Source organism: Pholis gunnellus, assembly GCF_910591455.1.
Source record: "Pholis gunnellus genome assembly, chromosome: 13".
Lineage (NCBI taxonomy): Eukaryota > Metazoa > Chordata > Actinopteri > Perciformes > Pholidae > Pholis > Pholis gunnellus.
The window spans coordinates 11,236,190-11,262,439 of record NC_136540.1 but is presented as its reverse complement, the minus strand read 5'-3'; the positions used below and the strand labels follow the sequence as shown (position 1 = coordinate 11,262,439).

At 41.3% G+C, this 26,250-nt stretch overlaps 1 protein-coding gene across 2 annotated transcripts; it reads left to right on the top strand.

Moving 5' to 3' along the window:
* The first annotated feature begins 2,352 nt into the window (after positions 1-2,352).
* Positions 2,353-26,250, top strand: zbtb20 (zinc finger and BTB domain containing 20). 2 transcript variants are annotated; one of them, XM_079171722.1, is made up of 4 exons: positions 2,353-2,517; positions 17,855-17,999; positions 19,210-20,751; positions 22,641-26,250. In XM_079171722.1, exons 3-4 carry the CDS (start codon positions 19,230-19,232, stop codon positions 23,180-23,182), a joined length of 2,064 nt encoding a protein of 687 aa, XP_079027848.1. In that variant the 5' UTR covers positions 2,353-2,517; positions 17,855-17,999; positions 19,210-19,229; the 3' UTR covers positions 23,183-26,250. The 2 variants fall into 2 exon arrangements, with proteins under 2 accessions (XP_079027848.1, XP_079027849.1); XM_079171723.1 differs by having other exon boundaries at positions 17,855-18,028.

The window sequence follows — 26,250 nt, the reverse complement described above, 5'->3', positions numbered from 1 at the left end:
AACAAATATATACTTTTTTATTATTTGAACTGTTTAATTATCTTGAAATGTTTAAATTGTGTCCCAGTTAAAGGCTGTTTATAATCCTCAGGGGAGGCCTTGCCCCAATTATTATCAATTAATATTATTTATTTTTTTTATTTAAAAAATATTTGTATAGAGGCTCTAAGATGTGGAAGCTACATGAGAAGCATAACATTTTAGATGAAATATCAATCATATCAAGTATATTGCATTTTATAACCTATTTTTGTGTTGCTGCATATTTCCACATTATTATTTTTAAGTGTTATTGATAGGTGCAATTAGGGTAAACAGTTGTAATGTAATTTGTATTTTTATGGCACTACATTAGTAAAAATAAAAACAGGCAGTGACAAGCTTTGCAAAAAAAATATATCCTGTTTTTCTATCAAATAAATAAAATAAACATACATAATCTACGCATATTTTTGTTTCATGGTGGCAACGACACGTTGCAATAACGGCCATGTCCAGTGAAACATGCAAATCGCTTAGAGCCACCACTAAAACAAAATGTTCTCTGCGTTGAATCCTCCCTGCACGTGCTGCCGGTTGAGCCGTGTTAATCGAGCGGGATATCTCAAACTACGGATCCGGGAAGGCGTGCACCACACGGATTCATACGAGACGTTCAGCCCGTGATCCAAAAAAAAAGACACAATTCTCACTTTTAATAAACATTAAAAGCATCTTTGAAACGTGCCTCGTTGACGGATTCGCAAAGCTGCGCATTAAGGCCGGTGGCGGTGTTCCTACGGTGTTCCTGGTTAATGTAGGTCAAAGCAGTGACGGAAGGGTGTCCTCCGTTGAACCCGCGGTATTAATCCACATCGCAGTCCTGCAGATGGCGCGCACAGTCAACTGAGTGCCCTGGGTGCTCACACAACTATATATCCCCGGAGCCTTTTCAGCTCGAGAGAAGGCGATTGTCTGAAGCGACACCTCTGTCTGCCCCTACAGCTGGAGAGCTATGAAAGTTCAACAGTGCAGTTTTTCCACCCCCAAAAAAAACATAAATAAAAGAGCTTTTCGCAGGTTTTAAAACGCGCCGCAGCTCACGAGCCAGAACGGTTTATAAGACGGGTTGGTCGAGCGTAACCTTAGTTGACCTCTTTGTCAGTTAAAGCTTGTTTTTTTTAAGATGCAGAGCTGCTTACACTGAACATCCTGTACCCGGTATACCAGAATCACACTCATGAATAATAAATTGAAAGTATCTATTAGACATTACCATCCGCGTGGTTCATTATTCTGATCTGAACTACAGACAAGCGTGTGCGTACACACGCACACCTGTCACTGTCTAGACAGGGAGGGGGCATTAAGGCGGTGGGTGCGGGGGGGGATCCCTCATGACCCATTAGGCTACTGCCTTATTCTGTGCCAACCAGAATATATCTCAAGGCGTTGGATAATGACAAAAAAAATCAACAACAACAAGAGAAAAAAAAGCAATCGCTCTATCAGATCTGATTGGCCGGCTGAACCGACTCGTTTTTTTTTCCCCGCTCGCAAAGTCGAGGTCAGCTCGGGACGTTAAAAAATAAATAAATGAGAAAATAGAAATGCGTAGAAAGTAGAAGACATGGCAGACAATCTAGCTTGTTGGTGGCGGGAGTGATTGACGGCGCTGCCGTCCAATGAGAGGGCGCGGCGCAGCTGGCTCACTGTACTGGCAGAGACGGTGTCCAATGCAAAGTTCGGACGCGTGATGGACACATAACTGACAATTCCCCCCGTCCTTTTGATCCAGACTGGGGATAGATTTGAGTTCATTCACAATTGTGAACGCTGATATTTTGAACAGCAAGCGTCGGAGCCCGCACAATAAAAAGACAGGCTATAAATGACACAATAACGGTTGGGTACGTGGTTAATGTGCACGCTTTTTGGGGCGCGACATCGCTGGGAATCTGATTTTAAACCTCATCCTTCACGGGATTCGTTACGCACCGTGACCTCCATTTATACAATTGCTGCGTTGCTGCTCTGGCAGGAGCAAAGTTAAAACACCTCGAGTAGGAGGAACATTACTACTACAACTACTATTACTATAACTCCCACCACTTCCACAGAGACATAATGGAGCCGGTTTCAGCGTCCCACTGTGCTCCCTGCGATTGGGGCATAATAATGTTGACGGATTTCTGATCCAACCGAAGACAGTGCACTGTTCTTCCAATGGCAGCTTTAAGTGAAAGGCGTGCCTGCCTGCCTGCATGCATGCCCCCCTCCTCCTCCTCCTCCTCCTCCTCCACCCCTCAAAGTACTCGATGTATAGTTAAAAAATGGGAGGGCACACTTGAACCGAGCTGCTCTATGAAGGTAGGCTGCAGCGTGTGTTTATTGATGAGATGAAAAGAAGATGGAAGTGAGAAATGAAACAAAGTAAAGGAACATATTAAAAAAAAAACTATACGCGCTTCGTCGGGGGAAAACAGGGGGAGCCGTGGAAACGCTGTCGCCACTTTTTGAACGAGCTTCGAAGTACAGGTAAGAAATTTAGGAAAAGTAGGAAAAGGGATGGGTCTTTACACTATCTATAACGAAATTATTACAGGGGAGAAATTACAGGAATTTTCTGTGTAAGAGGGGGAAACCTGCTCGTAGACTTTCGCTTGATGTGCATGAAATAGCCTACCGCGGACTTCCATGTAGTTGTGGCTTGCTTTACCAACCACATATTAAGCTCTAGATAATCGAAAACTTCCGTTTTTAGAGGATCGCAAACATTCAATAAATGTGACGCCAGCGTACGATATGATCTGAAACGAGTCCCTCATGTTAGGGGGGCTCAGTTTTGTCTGCCAGAGGTTTTGTTGTCCGTTTATATTCGACTACAAAAAAAAAAAAAAAGAACGCGCTGCCCTGGCATGACGCAAGTTTCCCCATCTGTCATTATTCTCTCAACATGCCCCTTTACCTTTAGCCCTTTACTTTCGGATTTGCCCGTGAGCCGGACAGGGGACACTTGAGAACAATACTCTGGGCAAACTGTGTTCACAGGTCCGATTCTCTCAATCAAGCGAAAGCCTCAGCGATGCCCGCAGGCTGCTTGTTCACATTGCACACACTGTGAGCCCGGAACAACTGTGGCAGCCGACGTGCGCATTTGGCTTTTAGGTCAGTTATTTGAATCAAGAGGAAACGCGTTTCCTTATTGCAACGGACCACTACAGCATAGTCTCGCTACGAATCTATTTGTAAAATACATTTCAGTTTGTTGAAGTTGCCGGAAAGAGAAGGGGTTTCGACGTTTTTCAAATACATAGCAGCGGCTCCTGTACAGCGCTTGTACTCAGACAGATGTCTAGCCTACATTTTTTATGAATTAATATCAATACGGCGTGGCATTTATGAGATGGGCTTACATTAAGATATGCTCAGCAGGCGGATTGGGGGAGGCATGGCTAATATTGTGTCTGAAGGTAAAAACAATAGCGCAGGTTCAGTTGAGAGAAATCACAACTAAATCCAGTGGGACTCTCGGCTGGATTTTTTTGGTGCCATGTTTCCCCAAAATGAATGATCTCGGTAATGGTCGCAATCCGCTTTTATTCCGAGCCTACAGTTCGTGAAAATGTTTGCGATGTGAGGATGTTTTGGCAAAGGCATGGCCTAGATATGGGGCCATGCTCTGGTGTAATTAAAGTTGCAGGAGGCGCTTGCTGCGTGTCTTTTGAGACATTTTGTTGCAAAATATTCATGGGCAACTCGTGATTCCTTTGCTCTTGCTTATTAGATGGCACTATAGAGGCGCTTCACCCCTTAAATAAAGTTAAAATATGTCTGTATATGTTCCGCTTTGGCGCCATTAAAAAAATAAATGGAGCAATGACTGCCCAAAATTCACAGAAAGGGCCACTGGGAGTTAAGCCGGAGGACCATGTCTTGTTCTTTTGGGCTCCATCTATCCGTGCGAGATCGTGCGCGTCTCTCTGTGTGTGCGTGTGTGCGCGCGTGTGCATGTGACTGCGAAACGGACAGAGCGTGCTTGCGTACGTGCGTGCGTGCGTGCGTGTGTGTGTGGCAAACAGATGTTGTCCCAAAGCGCTTGGCTTTGTCAGATAAAGACAGTAATACAGCGTGTTCTTGTGCCTATTATAAGCGATGCTTTCTACAATACGGCATGTCTCTGATTATAGGCACATGCAGGCTCGCCCTTATAGCCCTAGAAGTTGTGTGCGGGTATCGAGCTTTGCTCAACGCACTGTAGTCATGTCGGAGGTCGACTCTGGTGTGGTCACCGCTGTTTACGTGAGAGGACGCAGGTTTCCACACACAGGAAGGCCGGTCCCGGGTTTGACACATGGGGAGGCTGCACGAGAGCGCAGCGCTGCGTCCATCAGCTCCGGTCTGTGGATGTGTACCTGTGCGTGTGTGTGTGTGTGCGTGTGCGTGTGCGTGTGTGGGTTTTTTGACCACATAATTGTGCGTTCATCCCTTCTCACTTGTGTTATCATCATTTCCTCTCTCCCCCCCCCCCCCCCCTCCCTCCCCCCACCGCCTTCATTCAGAATATCTTTCCACAACTTAAATGGGCTGCGATCCTATAGGCTTGGTTATGTAATTCACGCTGCACTGGATCGTTTGTTTTCTGAATGGATACATTGGGAGAGCTGCGCGTGCAGCCCGGTGTAGCAGAAATCCGACGTTACACTTTGATGTAAGATTTTCAGCTATGGGCATGATTATGCATCTGTACTATGATTTGGAGCATATTGATTGGCAGGCTGCATGTGGGTGAGTAAAGTACAAATGATATTGTCAGAGCGTATACACCGGTTGGAATACCCTTCATCAGAAAAGAAACTCCACACAAACTTAATACCTGTATTTTTGGACATTTCATTGTTGGAAAAATTGGAGGGTACTTGTCTTGTGTGTAAGTGAGCTCTCATCACGGCTTGATGTAAAAAAAAAAACTCTGTTTTTATCAGAGAGGTGTACAGTAGCTGCTGAAAGAGAGACAGCCAATATGTGCGTTGGGAGTGTTTGTAGTCCAGAGTATCAGATGCCAAGTTTCATCTCTGTTAAGTCACTAATGAGTATATATATGTATATATTCCACATGTACATTAATATTCACAGTGTTTGAGCCATCGCCATTTGCCAGCTTTCTGTGTCACGGCTAAAACCCACCCATGACTAATGAATATTTAAGAGCATGTCTGCAGACCAAGGAAACTCATTATTGTATGAAGGAGACCCAGCAGATAAACTGTAGACCTCCTCACGTGAAGGCTGGGGGCTGGGGGGGGTCAGTTAATCCACACTCGGCAATCAATCCCAATTTTCTTTTGGCTTCACCATCCTTCACTCGTCCTCTGTTCTGGAGCTCTCTCTCTCTCTCTCTCTCTCTCTCTCTCTCTCTCTCTCTCTCTCTCTCTCTCTCTCTCGTCACATTCAGCCATTTATTATTGACCAACAAACTCACACAATGTGTCCACAGCATTCAATTTTGAAATGTTTCGAGCTGATTTAGTCACCCGTTCGCACATTTCTCCCACCGGATTATTTGGGTTTACTCAAGTGAAAATGTGTAAGGAAACCATGCTGTACCAATGTAATGAGTGCTTCTTTGGAAGGGACATATAACAATCATCTTGTACTGTACTTGCACACAGATGGCAGGTCAGTATTCCAAATCATTTTTTTAAGCGCAGCGAAGGCACTGTTGCCCAAATAGTCAGGATAGAGACTGACGCCTCTGCAATGCCACATTTGTGGTTATTCCTTCACCAGGCTTTTACCAGGTAATTCTGGTGGCACATATATCTAAATAATTACATTTTTAGATCCATGTTCATTGTGTCGTTTCAACAACAACTCTCTTGAGAAGGTTTTTAGGCGTTGGTGTTCTTTTTGGACAGTAGTGGAAAGGACAGGAGAGGTACGAGAGAGCATTTCATATTGGCCATGAAATAGAATTCACCTCAATCCACTATTTGTTTTGTCGCGTAATATATTTAATTTTGATATAATTAATAATTAAAATTTAGAAAATTTAAATTTGGTTGCAAATTTAAGAATACTGGCAATGTAATAATAATAAAATATAAATACTTGCATGAAGCACCGGCGGACCTTTTTACAGATGAAGTTAAATTAATATTGTAATTCATAATTCTAAGCAGGGCATTTTACCGTAGTACAACAAAAGACAATAAAAAAAAGAAAAGAAATATGCACTTGAGTCCATCTTGGCACTTTGTCTACCCCAGTTGAACATATTTGGCAGCCATTTTGGGAATGCAATAGAGATCCATCGATATAACGAGCCACTTTGTGGATTGCATCCAGAATGTCACAGTGCTTGTTAACTACGTGGCCTTTTTGTCTCAGACAGTGTTTATCCCTTTCCCCTCCTTTTCTGTTCCCGCATAATTCTCGTTAGAAGAATATTCCCCCACGGAGCAAAACTAATCTTTGATGTGATTGCCAACTGAGACGGTTTTCAGGTGCACACCTTAAAGTTATTGTTGGGTCTTATAATGAACTACAGCGTAACCTTTAAGCCTTGAACAGACTTGCAGGTTAAAGATTTGGTTTTGTTTAAGAAGAACTCCGAAAGTTTCTCACATGATGTTAATTGCAAAGACTGCTGTTTTACAGCAACTGCTGCTTTAATACTGCATTTGAGTCCCCAATTACCATGACAACCCTAAAATAAACCTTAGATACCTCTTAAGCTTCAGCCTTATTTTAGATCAAAGATGGCATGCATATTCATTTTCCTCATATCGCTCGATCGTCGTCAAATATAATCGAATTAATGACTACCAGCTAACTCCGCCTTGTTTTGTTTTTTTGCAGCTATAAATTATTGGCCGGCTAGTTGACATAACATGCTTCTCTTCACATTACAATTTGTATTTTTTTATTCTTGAAAATACTTATAACACAATTGCAAAACCTATTGAGAATGCATCCAAGTCGCCTTTGTAATTAAGGAGAGACTTTTCCCTACAGCTGCATTATGCAACACAGAAATGCTGTTACAAAGATTTATGGCGATTTCCTTCCTGGAAAATAATATGCCTTGTTTGAGTGGAGGGAAAATGTATCTTGTTTATTGATGATCGTTTTGCGAGGATATAAATATTTGGCAACCAGTCAGTTATGCGTACATATTGCTTAAAACGGTTATTTGTCACATGTGTGAAGACTACCTCAATTTGTCAATTCATCGAGCAGGGATTCTCAAAAATACTCCGCCTTTTAGTAAATTGGCAGTTAGAATTACTTTTATAAAACTGAATTGCACTGAAAACCCGATGACTTTAAGAGCATGCTGCATACAGAAAACTGACAAACAACAAACTTTAAATCATGTGGGTTTTATTTCAGTTTTCAAAAGGACTTTTGTTTTGGAATCTCCCCTCCCAGTATCACAGGAATGTGTAATGAAAGCACACATTGAGGCTAAATATGTATTTGGGAATGTGCCACGCTGTTATCAAGCAGCTTTTTTTCTGTTCTAAAACTTCATAAAGTCCTATGAAACACTGGTAGTATCCTTGTGCAACATTGTTTTTAGGATTACGTTTTTTAATATTTCCAAAATATATATGTGCACATCCCACATGGAACAGTTGAACACGCACTGGCCCCAGCATAAGCCTGTTGTGTCATTCTTCAATGTTTACACATACATTTGGTACAGCGCCCGAATTAATAGCCTCTTGTTAAATATAACTGTCGTAAAATGTTGTCCTGTAAATTACAGTATGTACAGTACAACTACAATCCAGTTGTGGGTGTAACCATGTGTTTCCATTACTTTTGATAAAATTGCTAACAGACTCTGGATTCCTGCTCCTTTATGTTTTCAGGGCCGGTTTTAAAGCTTTTCATTAAAAGTCATCTGTTTGAGGAACTTGAACCGGAGGTTGTTTTTACAACAAGTACAAAAGTGTTTGTTTTTTTGTTGTTTTTTTTTACATCTATGCAACCTGTTGTAACAATGTATGTTCGAATACACATTTTCATTTGCATGACAGAAGCAAGCTTTTAAACCTAATTTGCATTCGCTCTCGTTAAACACACACACACACACACACACACACACACACACACACACACACACACACACGCAGGCAGGCAGGCCCAGGCATTTAACTGATGTGAAAAATGTATCCTGGGTTCTAATAGCCAAGTTGTGTGTTTGCCAAGGTGCATGTGTGTCCTCAGTTTACCCTGCTACCCATATGGTTTTCTACAAGTCATGGTGAGATCACTGCCTAGTTGAAGGGGGGGGGGGCAGAGAGTGTATCTACACAGAGAGTGTATCTAAAGAGGGTTTAAGAAAAATGTAGAAAGTAAGTCTTCAGTGACTTTTAAACAAGTTTTACAGAGAATAAGTGCCGTGTATTCTCTGAGTCTGTCTTGGCTTCAGGAAGACTTTTTTTAAGCCTCGTGCCAGTAAACAGCACTCACAGCAGCCAAACTGGATTGTGCACAGTCTCTTTCAATGTACATCGGTATGCACTGTGCAATGGGGAATTATTTACACAATATTGTTTGTGTTGGGTTTTATCACAAAATGAAAATTCTTGGAAGTATTTGTTTTTTTTATTTTATTTTTATTGACTCAGTCATTCAGGGTTTTTTTTTTTTTTTTCACTGTCATACATCATTTGAAAGAAATTCTTAAACCAAGAATTTTCTTTTTAAATATTCGTTTTTATTGTAGAAATGAAAGGGATTTCTGCTCTGATACTGTCGGCATTGTTTATTGCCCTGAAAATGACCTTGATAAAGACACATTTCAAAATAGATTCCCTTTATGAAGCTGGAAACCATTATTAATTCGACTAATAGCTTATTATGGAGAACTCTTGTGTTCTTAGACCGTTGTGGTGATTTACGACAGTTGGTCCACGTAATGCAGGAACATCGACGGAATAAAACATGGACTTGGTCTCGAAGGGTGCTCTGACCGTCGCTCTTGTCAGTGACGACGCAGCTTCTCTCCCGCTAATCCAGAAATGGGCCAATAAGTGCACCGTTGGTCGAGCTGAGGTGGGCCCAGGTGACGGCAGCAGAGGAGACAGCAGCCACGCCCTTAATTGTGCCAATCTTTAAGCCTTGATCAAATTAAAACGGGTTAGTAATATAAAAATGTGGGGATATTAAAATGCGTGTCTATGGAGATTGACCCTCAAGTGAGCATTTGAGGAGCTGCAGTGTTTGGCACTTCCACCTTGGCTTCATTTCTCAGGACTTAAAGGTGAAGCAAGAACAAATATAACCTGTTCAAAAAACAAACAAATGGCAAAACAATTTGTCCGTTTAAATCAAAGTTCCTGGACTTGTTTCAAAAATACGTTTAATGTTAAAAGTGATTCAGATGAATCGAGTAACATCAACTCTCGTTCACACCAGCTGTGAAACATTTTCAGTCCAGATGCACTCCATGTGTCGGGCTCCATGAGATGTGCTTAGTACACCGATGTAATATTAATAGCACTCAGAATAAAATACTTTGTGGCAGCTGCAATGTAAAACATATTTTTCTTTTATAATTTCTATGAGACCATGACATGAATGCATTTTATACTGAATGTCTTTCGTAGCCTTTGACGCCAGTAGGATGTGGTGCTTGCCGATAACTCAAGGTCCATTCATTCGCTCGACGTTATTTCATTCTTAGTCCCGTTCACAGTCATTTCAACGTATCTCAACATGCATTTGGAGGAAGGCAGGGCAACACCCTGGGCAGGTCACCGGGCTAACACACAGACTCGCAGAGGTAGCAGCAGCTAGTCATTAAAGGTGTTTTACTTCACGTTAAAACCCCTGTTGCTCAAAGAACACTGAACAAATCTAAACCCTCCTCCACTTCTCAGTCCAACAATGACACCAAAAATGACTAAGAAGCAGCACAGCCATGCGTCGTGATTTTTATAGTAATGTTACCCGAAGCGACTAAGGATCTTAGGTTACACTCAAGGGCTTACGGGCAATAGATTGTTACCATCAAGGATAATAAATCTGCTACATTCAAAGAAGCCCACACTGACCAGCAATTCATGTGCATTAGCGAGGCCAAAAGGCCAGATGATTATCATAAACGGAGCTGATGGGTGGCCGTGTTAGCTCTCCGCTCTGTGCTGTGGGTTGACTCTGTAGTGGCTCTGCTCTCCGTGCAGAGGAGACAACCTTAACTACACCAACGTTCAATCGTAATAGGAGGTTTAAGTACTGAAAACGAGCTAGTAGTATAGCTTCCATGACAAAAACATTGAAGGCATCCCTTTAAAAGCCCAGTATATGTCTTTGCAACAGAGAAAGGTATACGTGATCAGTGTCAATATTTTAAGTGCAACTTATAAAATACTATAAAACGAGTATAACCACATTGCACATGTCCTCTGCAGTCATTCCTGAGCTTAGTGAGTAATACAAAGAGAAGGCCCACACAAGGTAACCTGCCTGCAAAAGTAATTTACAGCAGAATTTGACACAAAGTACAGCCTTAAATGAGAAAAAAAAGTAATTTACCACAGAGTGTAATTTTTGAAAATACAGTTCTTCTGTTGCTGATGTTCTACACAAACGCAAAATTAACTTGCTGATCGATATAGTATTGATAAATGTGGCTCATATGAAGCTGTTACAAGCTGTTTTTATACGTTATTGTAACTTTATACGTGTCACTTCTTGTCATCAGTTTTTGGGGCTGGTGTGAGGTAGTTTTCTCCAAAGATACAGTCACTGAGTAACGGTGTGTCTTACTTACAGTATTCTTTGGATGTAGTTTGTAGATTTGCAAAATGACTCTCCTTGTTATACATGACCTATGGTAGCTGATACTTTCTATAGATCACTGACCTTATTGTTCTTGCTGAAACATTTATTTCATGGGGCCGTTCAGTGTGTTGCATCGGGAACATTTTAATCAGCTCAAATCTCTAGATAATAGTCTTCTTGATGAGTTTGTCTTCACTAGAAGGTCTCTGACCCCCAACAAGGTTGAACTCTTGATTTTATTTTATTTTTCCTTTGGGCCTTTCTCTCATTTCTTGTGAAATCTTGTAGTTGGCTTGCTTGACACATTTGTCTTGCGACACAGTATTGTATGGATAAACCTAATGTGGTTAGATTACACCCACTTCCCATCAGATTAACAGAAAACGTGACCTCTGTGCCAACTTTTGTTAATTTCAAACCGCCCCTGCTGTAAGTTTAAGTCAGAATATCTAACTTGTATTGCTCAGCCGGCCTGCAGACCAACCTGGACCAGAGGTGCTAACGCTCGGTGAAAGTGTGTATATTGCACTCGAGTGGTCGGCTGTGTTTCAGTGTGTCAGCATTACACTTTTAGATATGTCAAGTGACCTGAGGAGACATATATAATCTTTATTTACTACACAACAGCCTGCCAAACTAGAAATACACTATAAAGTGCTAACACCCGTAAGGCCCAAAATAAGCACAGAATATCTTGTATTAAATCATCTGGATTTTATATCTGTAGTTGGAGACACAGTGTGTTGAAGGTCTCCGTACTTCACCTGAATAATGCTACAGGCTGAAATATGAAATATGTTACATCATGAAACCTTTTTTTTTTGCTAAATTGTACATTTTCACCCGCTTCCTCTGCTTCTGCGTCGTTAAGAAGCAGCATGTTATCAGCTGTTTTGTGATTGGCGATCCTGTTCTGAAGGCGAGTATTGAGCTTGCCAGATTCTGGGAGAGAGGCTAGCTTGCTGACCCTTGAAGCACAGGCCGGCTAACAAACAGTGCAGAGGTTGTGCTGAACTGCTTAAAGCACCCTGGTGCATTTGTGAAAGTTCAGCTCTGTGCTGGACCACCTCGACAGCATGCTGGTGAAACACGCGGTCCAGACGTTCTCCGGCTGATCGCGAATGGGGAAATAATGAAGTAGTTGTTGGTTTAATCAGATTTTGAATCTTATTCAATCACAGGTTCGCTTCATGTACAACATTGTATGAGGCCGGACAAGCCACATTGTACAATGTATTGAAAGAAATATTCTATTTTCATTCCAAATGTCATCATATACATAACACATTACATGAGAGCGAATGTCATAACCACATTGACATAATTCACATTCTAAAGACCACACCCACACACACACACACACACACTGAATAACCAGTTTGCTCTGTACTTCCGAGTGTTTTGCTTATGTTTCGTCTCTCTAGTGACAAACGTAATAGTAACCTAAACATTTTCAGAGGCTTTGTTGTACGCTGTACTCTACAGTGTTTTGTAGCAGAGGTTCCACACTATCATCTAATCACTTGAAACAAAACATCTTTGTCCTGTTTTATCTCCCAAGGACATAAAGTGAGGAGAAACTTTGTTTTCTGTCAGAGATAGAAAGGTGCTACAGCAACACAATTCTCTTGTTGAGATCATGCTTGCTTACGCACAATCCAGGCATAAGACCACAGGCAGTTGATATCTCCTGCCAAACAGAATTATTTAACTGGCCTTTCTCATGATACACTAGTGATAGACAGAGAAGTCCTGTATGAGCATCTTTGTAAGTTCATCAAGATCTCTCAATGGCCTGCAAGGTCCTTTTTTCTTTTTTTTTTGGCGAGGAAAAATGTCCTTGACGTGTGTAGTAGCTGTAGAGAGGCAGTTGCTGTGGACACTTGAGCCTAAATGATAACTCTTGAATTTAGCATTATCTGCTTCGGGGGTTAGAGGTGTTTTGGAGACTATCATATGAGTAGTCAGATGGTTCTTTTTGGTCAAATGCTCATTAACAAAAGCCCAACCATTTGCCAGTTCTTTCCAGTTCCAAAGTGAGATACTGTCTTTATAATTGTAATGGCTGTGAGCCAGCAGTGGCTGTTTGTTTTTTTGCCCTCTATGCTCCTTTTTTTTTTTTTTTTTTTGAAGCTCTAAAATACAGTTACCGATGGCGCTAATTCATGAATGTTTGTGTTCCTGCAAAAGTATATTAGAAAGTAGATTATCCTCCCATCTGCAAATAGACAAAGGATGTGCTATGGATAACGGGTGGCGGTGGTGGGTGTGTTGTTGTTTTTTTTGACAGAAAATGACGAAGTTGAACAAGCTGTCCTGTCAAAAAAATATTTAAACTGTCCTTTACTAGTGTAGTGGGATTGTAGTGTGTGTTGCTATTTGTTTGCCTGAGGAATTTATTTGAAAGCCGCACATCCTGTCACATTGAGATTCAGCTGGACTGAATGTGTGATCACATTGATCTGCTGTGCTATTTGAGACATTTTAGTGGCAGGAAGTATTCGATTCAATTTATGGCGACTATAAAGAGTTAACAGTTCCAGATAGTGTGTGTGTGTGTGTGTGTGTGTGTGTGTGTGTGTGTGTGTGTGTGTGTGTGTGTGTGTGTGATGCACAGAAGTGCACCAACATAATACAGTTATTCAAGCAATCTGGATTGAGCGGTGGCCATAACATTACACTGGCACTCTGTAATTACTTCACAGTGCTTCCACCAAGTAGAGAGTATTCACAACAGGGGAAAAAAAAGAGTTGCCAATTGATGGAATGCGATTTTACAGCGTTTTGCATATTTTTTTTAAACTGTCCCTGGTGGTGAGCTCGAAATCGAAACTGTATTTTGAAGGGAGAGTCACTGGACCGTGTTGTAGGTGAAGGGCCGGTTCAAAGTACAGCAGCAGGACGTCTCGTGTCGAAATTGTTAGGACAACACCTGGTTCAAGTGTAATTCATGCACGTTATAAGTACCATCAGACATTCAGACACATTTCAAGAATATTTCGCTGGTGATGTTACACCTAAAATTCCGGTGAAGGGAGAAGGAAGGAAGAGTGAAAAAAGAAAAAGAAAAAATCTTGGCTCAACTTGTCAAACAGCCTACGTGCTTGTTGACGATTCTCAGTGACTGCTATAAAGGCGAATCAATTAAATTGTGAGACTGTGGGGTGTTAACTTCTGCGTCTCCTGAAGTGTGTGTGTGTGATTTAGGTGCATTCCTTACCTGTTAATTGCTTCACAACGTTATGGACGAACACTCGAATGCAATAAGAGACACGGCGCTCTAAAATTACTCGGATTCAATCAGCCAACACAACATTGTTGGGCTGAGATGAATATTTAGTTACCTAAAAAGAATAATTTTGAATTGTCAGAGGGAACCGCGACACAATAGCATTACCTGAGGATTATTCTAATTTATTTTTGGAGAAAAGTTAGAGATGTTGACTGATTGCAGCGAGGTGTAGCTGTAAATTGTTTTGTCAGAGGAGTGAACTGAACGCGGTGTCTTCATTGAACTTGAATTAGCACTTGTCAGAGCGACGCATCACTTGATTGCTGCTTAACATTTCCCGTTGTGCTCGCCACACATTTACATTGTTTACTAAATCACATTAGATCACGTATCCAAACCATACTATTAAAGTATGATTTCTGCTAGTTTATATGCTAATGCACTTGGGCTAAATGGATCATTTAAATTAATAATTACAACGTTGGACAGCGACGGTTAAGCAGCAGAGATTTCAAACAAACTCATAAATGACTATTAATTAGATGTAACACACAACACTCTTGATAAGGGCAAATCTGCATCAGATTCACTGAGGTGCTGTACGCACATGCATGGACATGAGCTTTTTCACAATGCCCCGTGGCCCTTTTGTCTCCAGATTTAAATGCATCAAGAGCCCTGAATATATGCTTGTAGTGTGTGTTGTAAGCAGTATTTGCATATCCAGGATGTATATTATTCACATGGCTGATACTGCTCCTTTCATAAGCACGCCTCTTATGTCTGTCCTCAACCCCATCCCCCATCTTCCCATTTTATCCCCCCCCCCCCCCCGACCCCCCCCTTTGATTAACTAATGTCCGATTCGATGCAGCGTATTTCATGAGCTTGTCACCTAATACAGGCTGCTGATTAACCTGGAGTCTGGCTGGTGAAGTTACAATCCTCATCTCCCTGTCTTCATTTTTTTTCTTTCTCTCTTCTTCTTCTTTTTTTTTTTTTGCCCCCCTCTCCCCCCCAACCCTCCACCCCTCCTCAGTCTTTGTTGTGGCGGCAGCAGCAGAGCATGCATTGCACTGGCGGTCTGAAGCATTGTGTCTGATTTCCAGCAGACAAACTGACCTCTGGGGATTTATTGACAGCAAACTCCACAGAGGCAGACACAGAGCTGGGAGCCAGAGAGAGAGAGAGAGATAGATAGAGAGGGAGGGAGGGTCTTGGGGAAGGTTTGTAGGGAGTGTGTGTGGGGGGGGGAGGAAGGTGGGAAGGGAGAATGAGGAGGGGGGGGGGGGGGGGGGGGGGCACACAGACAGAGAGACAGACAGACAGATGGAAGAAAAGACGGCGAGAGAGTTTCGACGTGATGAAACAGGAAACAGGTAGCAGCACACAGAGATAGAGATCAATGTGAGGAGGGTAAAATACACACCCCGATTTTGGTTTATTTAAAAAATGTGGTGTGTTTTTTTTTTTTTTTTTTTGGTGGTGGAGCGTTTGGAAGTGAAAGAAAATGGCTGCCTCCTACAAGGATCTAATTAATTTTGAAGGATCATCAGCCCCTTTAGTCCAAGGCAGGGTACAGGAGGGAGGGAGGGAAGGAGGGAGGGGGAGAGGGGGGACAGACCCCTGGGCTGATTAGAATTCACTGCAGGTAGGCGCTGGCTGCTGCTCACCCACTGTGTCACGGCTAAAATGGAATCACTGTTGTGAGTGGCAGTCTGGGCAACTGAAGCCTGCTTCTCTTGGCCCGCTCCTTTGTTGCCCGCATTCACCTCACTTTACCCCGTAGGCAGGTGGATTTACATGTCTGGGTGGCGAGGGAAGCCAGAGAGGGAACATACATGTTTGCATTGTCTTAACAGTAGTCACGAAAAAAATAAAAAATAAATAAAAAAAAAAAAAGGCCCATGGCACCAGAATACAGTTACATCCAAAGCTAACCGTTGCTGGAAAAGAAGAAGAAAAAAAAAGGTCAAATATTTGCCACAGTTATGGATTCAAGCATTTTGGCTCATGTTTGTGTGCAGTACTTTAAAGACGAGGCTTTAACCATGATATTTCTGTTGCTTTTCACTCCGACTAAGTACATTTTTAATTATTTCAGTGGCAGCAGTTAGGCTGAGGCAAAGGTTACACCTACAGAAGGGTGTTATGTTTCGGTATTAGAACTCATGTTAGGGTTTCAAGCTTATATTGAGGAGTGTAATAAACCGGCTGAAGGTTACTGTTAGAGTTTTATAGCTACGGTTATAGAGAACAGTGTAATTTTATAGATTTCGGGGTTAAGGATTTCACTTTATAATATATTTTCTGTCCTGACCAAGACGGAAGAACTAACCAGTGTGTGTGTGTGTGTGTGTTTTAGTGCCAAAGAATGATCCGTCTCAGTATCGAGTGATCACCCTCTGCTGCTAGACAAGCTATTACTTGTCTATATCTAATCAACAGATTTGTTAGTTGACAACGACATTTCAAGAAAGCGAGCGCATGTCTCGCTGCCCGCAGTACTTCTCAAAGTGAGGCCTTGTGGACACAAACCAGGCTGTGAGCACAGCTATTTCAGTTTTTACACTTTAACCCCTCGCCTCTGGTTTTCTCCCAGATATTCTGCGTCTCCATACGAAACTTTAGATGAAATCCTCATCTTATTTGCCCATTTTAGAGGCCTAATATCTATTACCTTGACACCTCCGGTGGGAAAACCCACAGGTCACATACTGAAAACAACATGCTTTTTCATCTGTAGCTTTCCCCCTCAGTATCTCAAAGCGGGAGGTGTGTTCTCTGAAAGTATTAGGGATTTGTATGAGAACAATATGTGTCAACATTAGCGTACAGGTCTGGTCAAATCCGAGCCTCGTTCTGTTCATTCAGCAACACACTGTTGTTGCTTGCATTCCTCAGAGAGCACTTGATGTTCACGTTGTAGCCAGCGTGACCGCCACGAAGCATTTTTACTTTGTTTCCAAAAAAATATGTAAAGAGTGTCAGATCACACTTGTAATTCTGAACCAAACCACAATGAATGATATTATATATACAAATAATATTTGAAGGCCCTTTGACTTGTGTGGGACAAGCAAGAGAGAAAACGTAACGGCATTTTTCATTGGCTCAATGCATTTCTTTTCGGCTTGCCTGACCACAATGTGGTCGGTTTTGTCCCCACTTTTGAGATAAATCCTTTTGCGTAATAATGTGTGTGTACAGTAGTGCAGCAATCGTGTGAGGCTTTCTGAGCATCACCAAACCAGCTCGTCACATGCTTGACGTTGTTGAATGCCTGTCTTGTGTTTTTCAATGAATGCCTTGTGTAGTTAATTTGAGACTTTTTTTTGCTATTATTACAACTTCTAATGTCTGCTCTATGTCTGTATTGGGCATTGTCTTGTTTAATTTGTAGATATGAAAATGAAAAAGAAGAGAAAAATGTCCACACACACACACACACTCTCTCTCTCTCTCTTTGTGGTGAGTGTGACTGAGACTTTCCCTGAAATATTTGTTCTGGTTAAATTTATAAGGAATTTAGATCAATTTTCCTCTTCTTAAGGGTGTGGTTTTTTTTTTGCCCAGCGGCACAGATATCGGCAGAGAGAAGAAACTGTCTCTTACACCAATATTATTTTCAACCTTGATTTGTAATTGGTTGTCTTGTGCACACAGGAACGTCCATTCATTCGGCTTTGAAAACTCTTCACACATCTGTTGCAGCGTGTCGGTGGAAGATTTTTGTGTTACTGTGGCTCCCGGTTCATTAAGGGAGTGGCAATATCGACGAGGCAGTATGTGGCATTAAGATTTGTCTTTGTCTTTTCTCTCCCCCTCCAAACACTGTGGCAGAGCAACACATGATTTGGACAGAGAGGACTGACAGCCTTGCCTAGCGCCTGGCCTCTGATCAGCCATCTCCACCAGCAAACTGAAGCTTGACCCGCACTTCATCACCAGCCACACAAACATCTTCGGAACAAAACGTCATCTAACTGTGAGTACGGGACTGTTTTCCCTTTACGTGTAAGTTGGAAATAACTTAGCACAAAGTATTAATGCTTGTTTCCCGCTAACACTGTTGCACTGTTTCTGCAGTACGTTTGAGCTAAATTCTACCTCATTTGGATAAATATATCGGTTATTATCAAATATGGTTTTATTGTTACCACCACCGTTCAATTTATTTCTGTTCGGTGTTTAACTGCATTCCAAATTATAACGCAAGTCTCTACATGTTCAAGTGTTTTCCCATATATGCAGTAGTTAAGTTATGTGTTGATTCATTTCATCACCAATATGTTTTCATAAATATATTTCTTATTCATTGACCGACCGATAGTGTAATTGAATTATCTACAACATTTTGGACATGGATTTGGATATGTAGTTTCCAAGATCAAAATGAGGAGATTTATCTTTAACAAAAAGGGATGCGTTGAATAATCAGTCAAATAAGGTCAACCGCTTTAATTCAATTATGCTCAAGAATGTTTATGTGCAAAAGAAATTAATATTACAGTAATTATGGAAACCCTCAATTTGCATAATTCTGACACTTTCTACCTCTCTAATTTATATTAAGATTTTCATTTCTTTTCACATCTAACTGGGAAAGAAAAGCATCTTAAGTTATCTTACACGCTGATCAGCCGGGTCACATCTAGTGTATTCCTAGGATAGTTAGGAAGCGCCATCACAGCGAACACATGGCTAACAAAAGAGGCCTGTTGTCATCTAAGCCCAGTGCACCACCTACTGGTGGTTGCAGGGATTTCAGGAATACACATAGAGAAACTTGTAATAATTAGATGGGAACCATCTTAATTGTCTTTCCCCATGTCAATGTAACATTTTTAAAACACGATTTCAAGAGACAAATTTAACTGAGGTGTTGAAACTGAGACTGGAGTGATTAGAATTACAGTATCAGTATTAATATCGCTGTTCACATATTTAATTGATTGCAGTACAGCTCAAAAAATGTGGGATTCACTTGCTTATAACTATTCTATTACATAGAGTATATTGATTATTCAATTAAACGGTTTTATTACTCCTAACATATCAGTAATACTGTAAACCAAAAATGTAAATATAGTGTTTTAATACTGTAAACTCCTTCACTTCATTATTAAATCCAGTTGAATAATGAAGTGACTGTGTGTTAGAGTTTTCAAGTTCGCTGTGTTGCGTCCTGCCTGCAGGTGACATCAGTTGCAAGGGGATGACCGAGCGCATTCATAACATCAATCTCCACAACTTCAGCAATTCTGTACTTGAGACCCTCAATGAGCAGCGCAACCGTGGGCACTTCTGTGACGTGACTGTTCGGATCCATGGAAGTATGCTGCGAGCTCACCGGTGCGTGCTGGCTGCTGGAAGCCCCTTCTTTCAGGACAAGCTGCTCTTGGGCTACAGCGACATTGAGATCCCTTCTGTGGTCTCGGTGCAATCCATCCAAAAGCTGATCGACTTTATGTACAGCGGGATTCTGCGGGTATCTCAGTCAGAGGCCCTGCAAATCCTGACTGCTGCCAGCATCCTACAGATCAAGACCGTCATAGATGAGTGTACCCGCATCGTGTCCCAGAATGTGGGCCTGGCCGGGCCGGGGGGCTTCCCTGTTATACCAGGAGACTCTGGTCAGGAAACGCCCCGTGGCACGCCAGAGTCCGGCACCTCTGGGCCCAGCAGCGACGCAGAGTCAGGTTATATGCAAGCAACATCACAAAGCATGGACCGTGCATACACATCACTGTACTCCTACCCTGGCCTCACTCTGCAGAACGGCACCCGCGAGCGCCCCCTGTACATTAACCCTATGTCGACAAATTACGATCCGACTCTAAGCACTCAGGAGGTCCAGCAATCTCAAGATCCGCCCTGGATGAACCGCATCCAGGAGAGATCTCAGCAGGTCGACCGCTTCATCTCCACAGCAGAGTCCACCCACTGCCGCAAGCAGCCCCGACCGGTACGCATACATACAGGAGGGATGCACATAAAGCAGGAGGCCGAAGACGAGCACAGCTGCTACGATAACTTGGGGGACTGCCAAGACAACACGGACCATACTGAGGGTGTGGAGAGTGAATCCAAGGTTGAAAGTTTTGACTCAGGGGTGAGCTCCTCCATCAGTACTGAGCCAGATGCTATGGAGCAGCAGCCGTACCTGACGGGCTTTGGCCGAGACGGGGGCGGAGACGGCGAAGGAGGTCCAGTGCATATAGAGGTCAATGACTCGTCCCCAGAGCAAGTGCAAGACCCGGAGGACGGGGACACATCCCACAGCACTAGTGACAGTAGCATGATGCAGCCCCTGCCAAACTCAGTCATGTCCCAGTCCCTGTTAAGTGCCCCGCACTACATGCGCCAGGCAGAATCACACACCAGCAATCAGAGGATGCCGCTCACCGTGACCAGCAATTCCCAAGTGATGGGCACTGCTGGAAGCACCTTCCTGCCCACGCTCTTTCCTACACAGCTGAATAGAGACACCAAGCCTTTCCCTTACCTTCCTGGCCAGCAGCAAACCCAGTTTGTGACCATGCCGTCTCCTACAATGCCATCATTCCCGAACCCCTTGTCGGTACAGCAAGCGCAAGCGCAAGCGCAAGCGCTAGCGCAGCAGCAACAGGTCATAGCAGGAATTGGTCCGGGGGACAAGAAGCCCTATGAATGCACTCTCTGCAGTAAAAACTTTACTGCGAAACAGAACTTCGTCAAACACATGTTTGTCCACACTGGTAAGTCAGAATGTCTTATGTGAAGTAAAGTTGTTTTTTATGTCGGTAGCTCTGTTAAATTATTTTATGATCCATAGTCAGTGTAGATAGTCGTTGCAGAAATACCTTTGAAATCTTTTTTGGTTCGTAGATAACAAACATTTAAGATCAGAGGTCTTATTTGTGATCATGTTAAAGATGTAATGTTTCTTCATTATAATACATAACAATATTAGACAAAAGGGTATTCATTTGTATTAATGCTATTATTGCAATACATTCTATGTGTACCCAGGGTTTCAGGTGGTACTTTGTTCACACTGAGAAAGTGACGAAATCAATACAGTATACTTTGACTATTAGTACATAAAAGTATTTAGTATGTATGCTGTAGTTTTATACTGGGAAAGGACAAAAGCACAGCCTCAATTTTGACATTCATTAGGTCACAGTTGATTAGTATTTTTATTATTATTTTCATCTGACTTACAGTGCCATTAGATTGCTCATGCAGCAGATCATTACACTGCATTGCTTTCCTCTCGCACTGACAGCCTTATCAATCATAAACTGTAGAAATCACCACCACAGATAGAAAGAATTAGATATCATATAATTAGAAGATTGCCTACTCAAATAGCCATTATTTTTCATAAGAATCCATTGCGTGTCCAGAGCCAGCTATGACGGCCATTTCAAACTAAATTTCCCAGTTTCACTCACACAGTTGTGCGGAGCAGAGCGATGACATATTGAGAAGGAAAGTCACTGATCGATCAGTCCCATAGGACAAGATCTCAACGTCTCATGGCGATCAATGACGGATTTACTCAGTCTTGAAACAAATGTTATTCAAAAACAAACAGGATGTCAGCATTAGCTTAATATAGTATCGATGTCCCTATGAGATTACCATACATCTAATATATGTGCAATTTACATTTTTTATTTCAGTAAAAAAAAAGTAATCAAGAGGTACTTTTGCAAATAATATTATAATACTATTCTATTTAATCTTCACATGGCACATCGATGATTCGATCATCATTCCTAAAAATATAGATTTGTACAAAACACCCTCAAAAAAGCTAAAAGACAGTGGACACACCAATGCATAATACACCTGTGCAGCAGAGGTCATGTCTCATTGGCTGCAATAAAAAAAGAGACAGCTTTTCAATTGTATTGCAAATATAATAGCAAAATTAGCAACGTATACCTGTTATATATGTGCTAGCTCTATGGTGCTGATGTGTAACTGATCTGAACAGGTAAAGCAAAAAAAAAAAAAGAAAGGAAACACAGTAATAAAGTAAAAGTGTAAAATATTGTCTTCATTAAATCAAAACCGGTAGCTTCACATTAATTCAGTGCAGCAGCAAACAGTAGATACACAGGACTTCATTAACTTGCATGATATAAATTGCCTATTCACAGATTCGTCAGTCTCTTCCTCTACCTGTTTGTTTTACGCAATGATTAATACTTTAATATTTCACAGACAAGACTGTAATAATTATGTAAATTGAGCTTACGTCTGAACAAATCAAATAGGAGCATAAATTATTTGGTTCGTGATCGTATAGGAATTAAAAATGTGATTTTCAAATTCCTCCTCGTAGTCTTTTCGGCACTTTTGACTTTTCATAAGATATCAAGGCGTACATGTTACCATTACTGCATCAGAGCTACATCATAGGACACCTTTTCTCAGGAAGCTATAGCATATATCACATATTTGAACAAGTATCATCACGAAGCTAATACAGGTTTAATTAATCCCTAATCACTGGTGTATTCAGGCGTCAAATGTTGCTGCACAACTTCTTCCTTATTTTGTCAACCTCATCCTCAAAATGTCTCTCTTCTTTCTCCCCCCCTTAATGCTCTTGTCTTGCATGTACATGCAGGTGAGAAGCCTCATCAGTGCAGCATCTGCTGGCGCTCGTTCTCCCTGAAGGATTACTTAATCAAACACATGGTGACACACACAGGGGTGCGGGCCTACCAGTGCAGCATCTGCAACAAGCGTTTCACCCAGAAGAGCTCTCTCAATGTCCACATGCGGCTGCACCGTGGAGAGAAGTCCTATGAGTGCTACATCTGCAAGAAGAAGTTCTCACACAAGACCCTGCTGGAGAGGCACATGGCCCTGCACAGCACAGGCAGCACCATCACGGGGCTGTCGGGGAGCGCAGGCACCCCGGGCCCGGGCCCGGTCTCCATTCCCATGCCTATGGCTGTCCCTGAGCCTGGAGCTGGAGTGGTGGCCCTCGCCATGCCAGTGAGCGGAGGTGCTGGAGTAGGGGCTGGGGTTGGAACAGGAGTGGGTGTAGCTGCAGAAGCGAGCTGCCAAGAAGGGACCACCTACGTGTGCTCCGTCTGCCCTGCCAAGTTCGACCAAATGGAGCACTTCAATGACCACATGCGAATGCATGTCTCCGATGGATAAGTACTAATAGATAAACTTCTTTCAAAAAGAATGACAAATAAATGGCACTAGATTTTCCTTTTCTTATTTTGAGGTATGAAGAGTAATGAGTATAGACACTGGCACATTAAGTTTCCCCAAAAAAAAAAAAATTATTGTTTTCTTTCTTTTTTTCTGTTATTCTAAAAGAAAAAAAAGATGGTGGCCTTAAGGCTTAGTAGTTTGATATTGATCTACTGGATGGATCCTAACTACAGGCCTCTAAATGTATGCTTTCCTAAAATATTGATTTATGTGTTGAACACTACCGAAAGGCCTACGAAAGAAACACATACACACAAACACACCTTTAGTGTAGATATGTCTGAATGAATATACATGTGCATATATGTTTGAGCGTTTGTGTATTTGCTTGTGTCTGTCTGTGTCTGTGTGTGCGTGTGTGTGTGTGTGTGTGTGTGTGTGTGTGTGTGTGTGTGTACATTGCCATGAAACATTTATCATGGCAGTTGTGAACCCATACTGACCAGTTTGGAAACTATAGATGTCCAAGCTTACTGTGGTATAATTTACAACAACAATAACAAAAAAATCATCTGGGGTTGGGCTACATATTTCCCTCTAAAAAAAATACTGATGGTCACAAGATTGCCTTCTTATGTAAAATAAAAAAGGAGAGTAGTTAATTTGACACTGGGTTTTATTTATTCCTATGGTATTAAGGGATTATAATGCAGCTGTTGTCAAGGTACCAATTTCAATCATTTTACTGAAATGTAACTTCCTGTCGGTGGTGACAGGGACAAATATTTCTCATATGTTTTGTAATTGTTGTCCATGCATTTTGATGGTTAAGATTACGTTTACTAAATTAGGGTGTGTTGATGAGACAGTATTTGAGCAAAAATATGTTTCTTTTTTTCTGAAGTTTGGAGTTTAACTCATTTGCATACACTGCCACTAATATCCCAACAGACTGTTAAGGCTAGTAGACCTCTTCCATTTCAAAACATGAGAAAAAAAGAAAGATTCTTTTGCTGATGTTTTTGTTTTTTTTAGCCTTTCACATTCACAGTTATGGCAGGCTGGCATATGCGACTAAACTCTCTCCTTCATAATTGCTGCTCCTCAACTTGCACCTGACTGTTATGGGATGCAGATTCAAATTGTAACTTTAATTATTGTTATTGATCAGCCTACATGGTTGTAGTTTGATAATCGGATTCTAGTATTTGGGGGGTTTAGGCTTGTCGTTGATTGGAACAGTGTTAAAGAGGGAGGGATTTAATTTGAATCAATCGGAAATAAATGCCATCCTGATCCTGAAACCGCTGTACAACCTACTCATTACTATTGCAAAGCTATTTCAGCAAGTGGGAGCTAAATGCATAACTCTTTATGCATTGGCTCCAGTGGCAGCTCGAATGGCGTGCAACGTTATGAAAGGAAATGCAGTCTCAAAGCAAAACAAGTAGCTCTTTTGAAATCACACTGTTTCGTGATATACCACAAGTTGCAGATGGACTTTCTAGACAATAGTATACATTCCTGATTTTTCTAAAAAAAAACCGAGACACAGCATGTACAGAATAGATTTGGAAGTTAGTGTGCAAAAGTTTGACATCCATGCATCACATCACGTAAGGCTCATTTCTAATATTTGAATAGTTTTTTATTGCTTTTTATTCGAAATAGGACACACACACACACACACACACACACATGCAACTGCCTGCAACTGCAATCTGGAGGATTTGCTCATTTATGTGAGCGAACACTTTCGTAGTTGTATTGTTAAAAGAATAACAAACTGCATACAGCGGGTCTTAAAAAGACCTGCTGTAGATTCAAAAAAACAAAGTGCTACTTTGCACATTTTCTTAAAATGCCTGTGCTTAATATTTAATCATTTTCCTTAAATGAACTTCTATGATTTTCTTTTATTCAATTTCAAAGGAAAAAAAAAACATTTTCTTTTTTTTTAAATCTTGATAAGTGGACTGCATTATTTTCTTGCATATATGTTGCACTGCTTAAACCAATAAGTGCACTACTGTTAACAGAGATATTATAGTTTTAGAAAAGAGGATTTTTTTTTTTAATCTAACATTTGGTTGTAGAGTTCACATGTATTAGAATAGCTTTGTTTCAATTTATTCATTAAGTACTTCAGTGGTTCTTGGCTTTTGTTATCGCTTGCAGTTACCTACAGTATATCCTTGTGCCGTGTTAATGCAAGCATTTATTTTTATTTAAATATGTACCATAAATGTGTGCTCATCTATGTTTTAACCTTTTGAATTCTTTATTTTATGGAGTCAGCTCCCTATAACAGTTAATCAATCGCATTTCTTTAGAAACAGACAGAATTTTCCTTCAAGAACATCCAAGCCAAACAACATTAACAGTGAAACAGTAATAATAAACACAACTCCCGTCCAACTCCGTTGGCGGAGGTAATGATAATAATAATTATTGTTGTATTATTAATAGTAATACATTTAAAATGTGTGTGTGTGTAACATAAATGATATGTGTGTCCTAGAACAACTTTCTGTGGGGTTTTAAGGTGCGGGAGGTGATGGAATGCAGCTTCTTTGATATCTGTCTGTCGGTTGTACACAGTTGTGTCCCCTCCTTAGTGTTTGTATGTCTGTGAGTGTCTGTGTGGTATTTAGCCTAATCAAACTGTTAATAAGTGGAATATCTGAACTGTAGGGCTTCCTTTGCAATATGCAGCGCAGGTACTATGAGAAGCAGCTCTTCAAACCTTTTGGGCGAACGCGGCACCGGTAACATTTGTTCTGAGATCTGACGAAAAGCCTGTAGGTCAAGTACTGTTGTACTTCATTGTACCCGTTTGGAGGAGTTATATCCAGCTTTTTGAAATTTCATATAATTGCTACTAGATTTCTGATCCCTGTGGAGTCAGCTGAAGTGAAGTCAAGTGATGAGTGAGACCTGGAGACATTCTGTATTCTGGTTTCTCCCCGGCTAAAAAAAAGAAAAAAAAAAAAAAAAAGTGAAAAAGCGTGAGGTGAGTCCTCAGTAAAAGTAGCACATTATTTAACATTTGATTAGGCCTGTCT

Coding starts and splice junctions, on each gene's coding strand:
- zbtb20 (XM_079171722.1), top strand. CDS start 19,230: ATGACCGAGCGCATTCATAACATCAATCTCCACAACTTCAGCAATTCT. Junction 20,752..22,640: donor ACACATGTTTGTCCACACTG/GTAAGTCAGAAT, acceptor ATGTACATGCAG/GTGAGAAGCCTCATCAGTGC.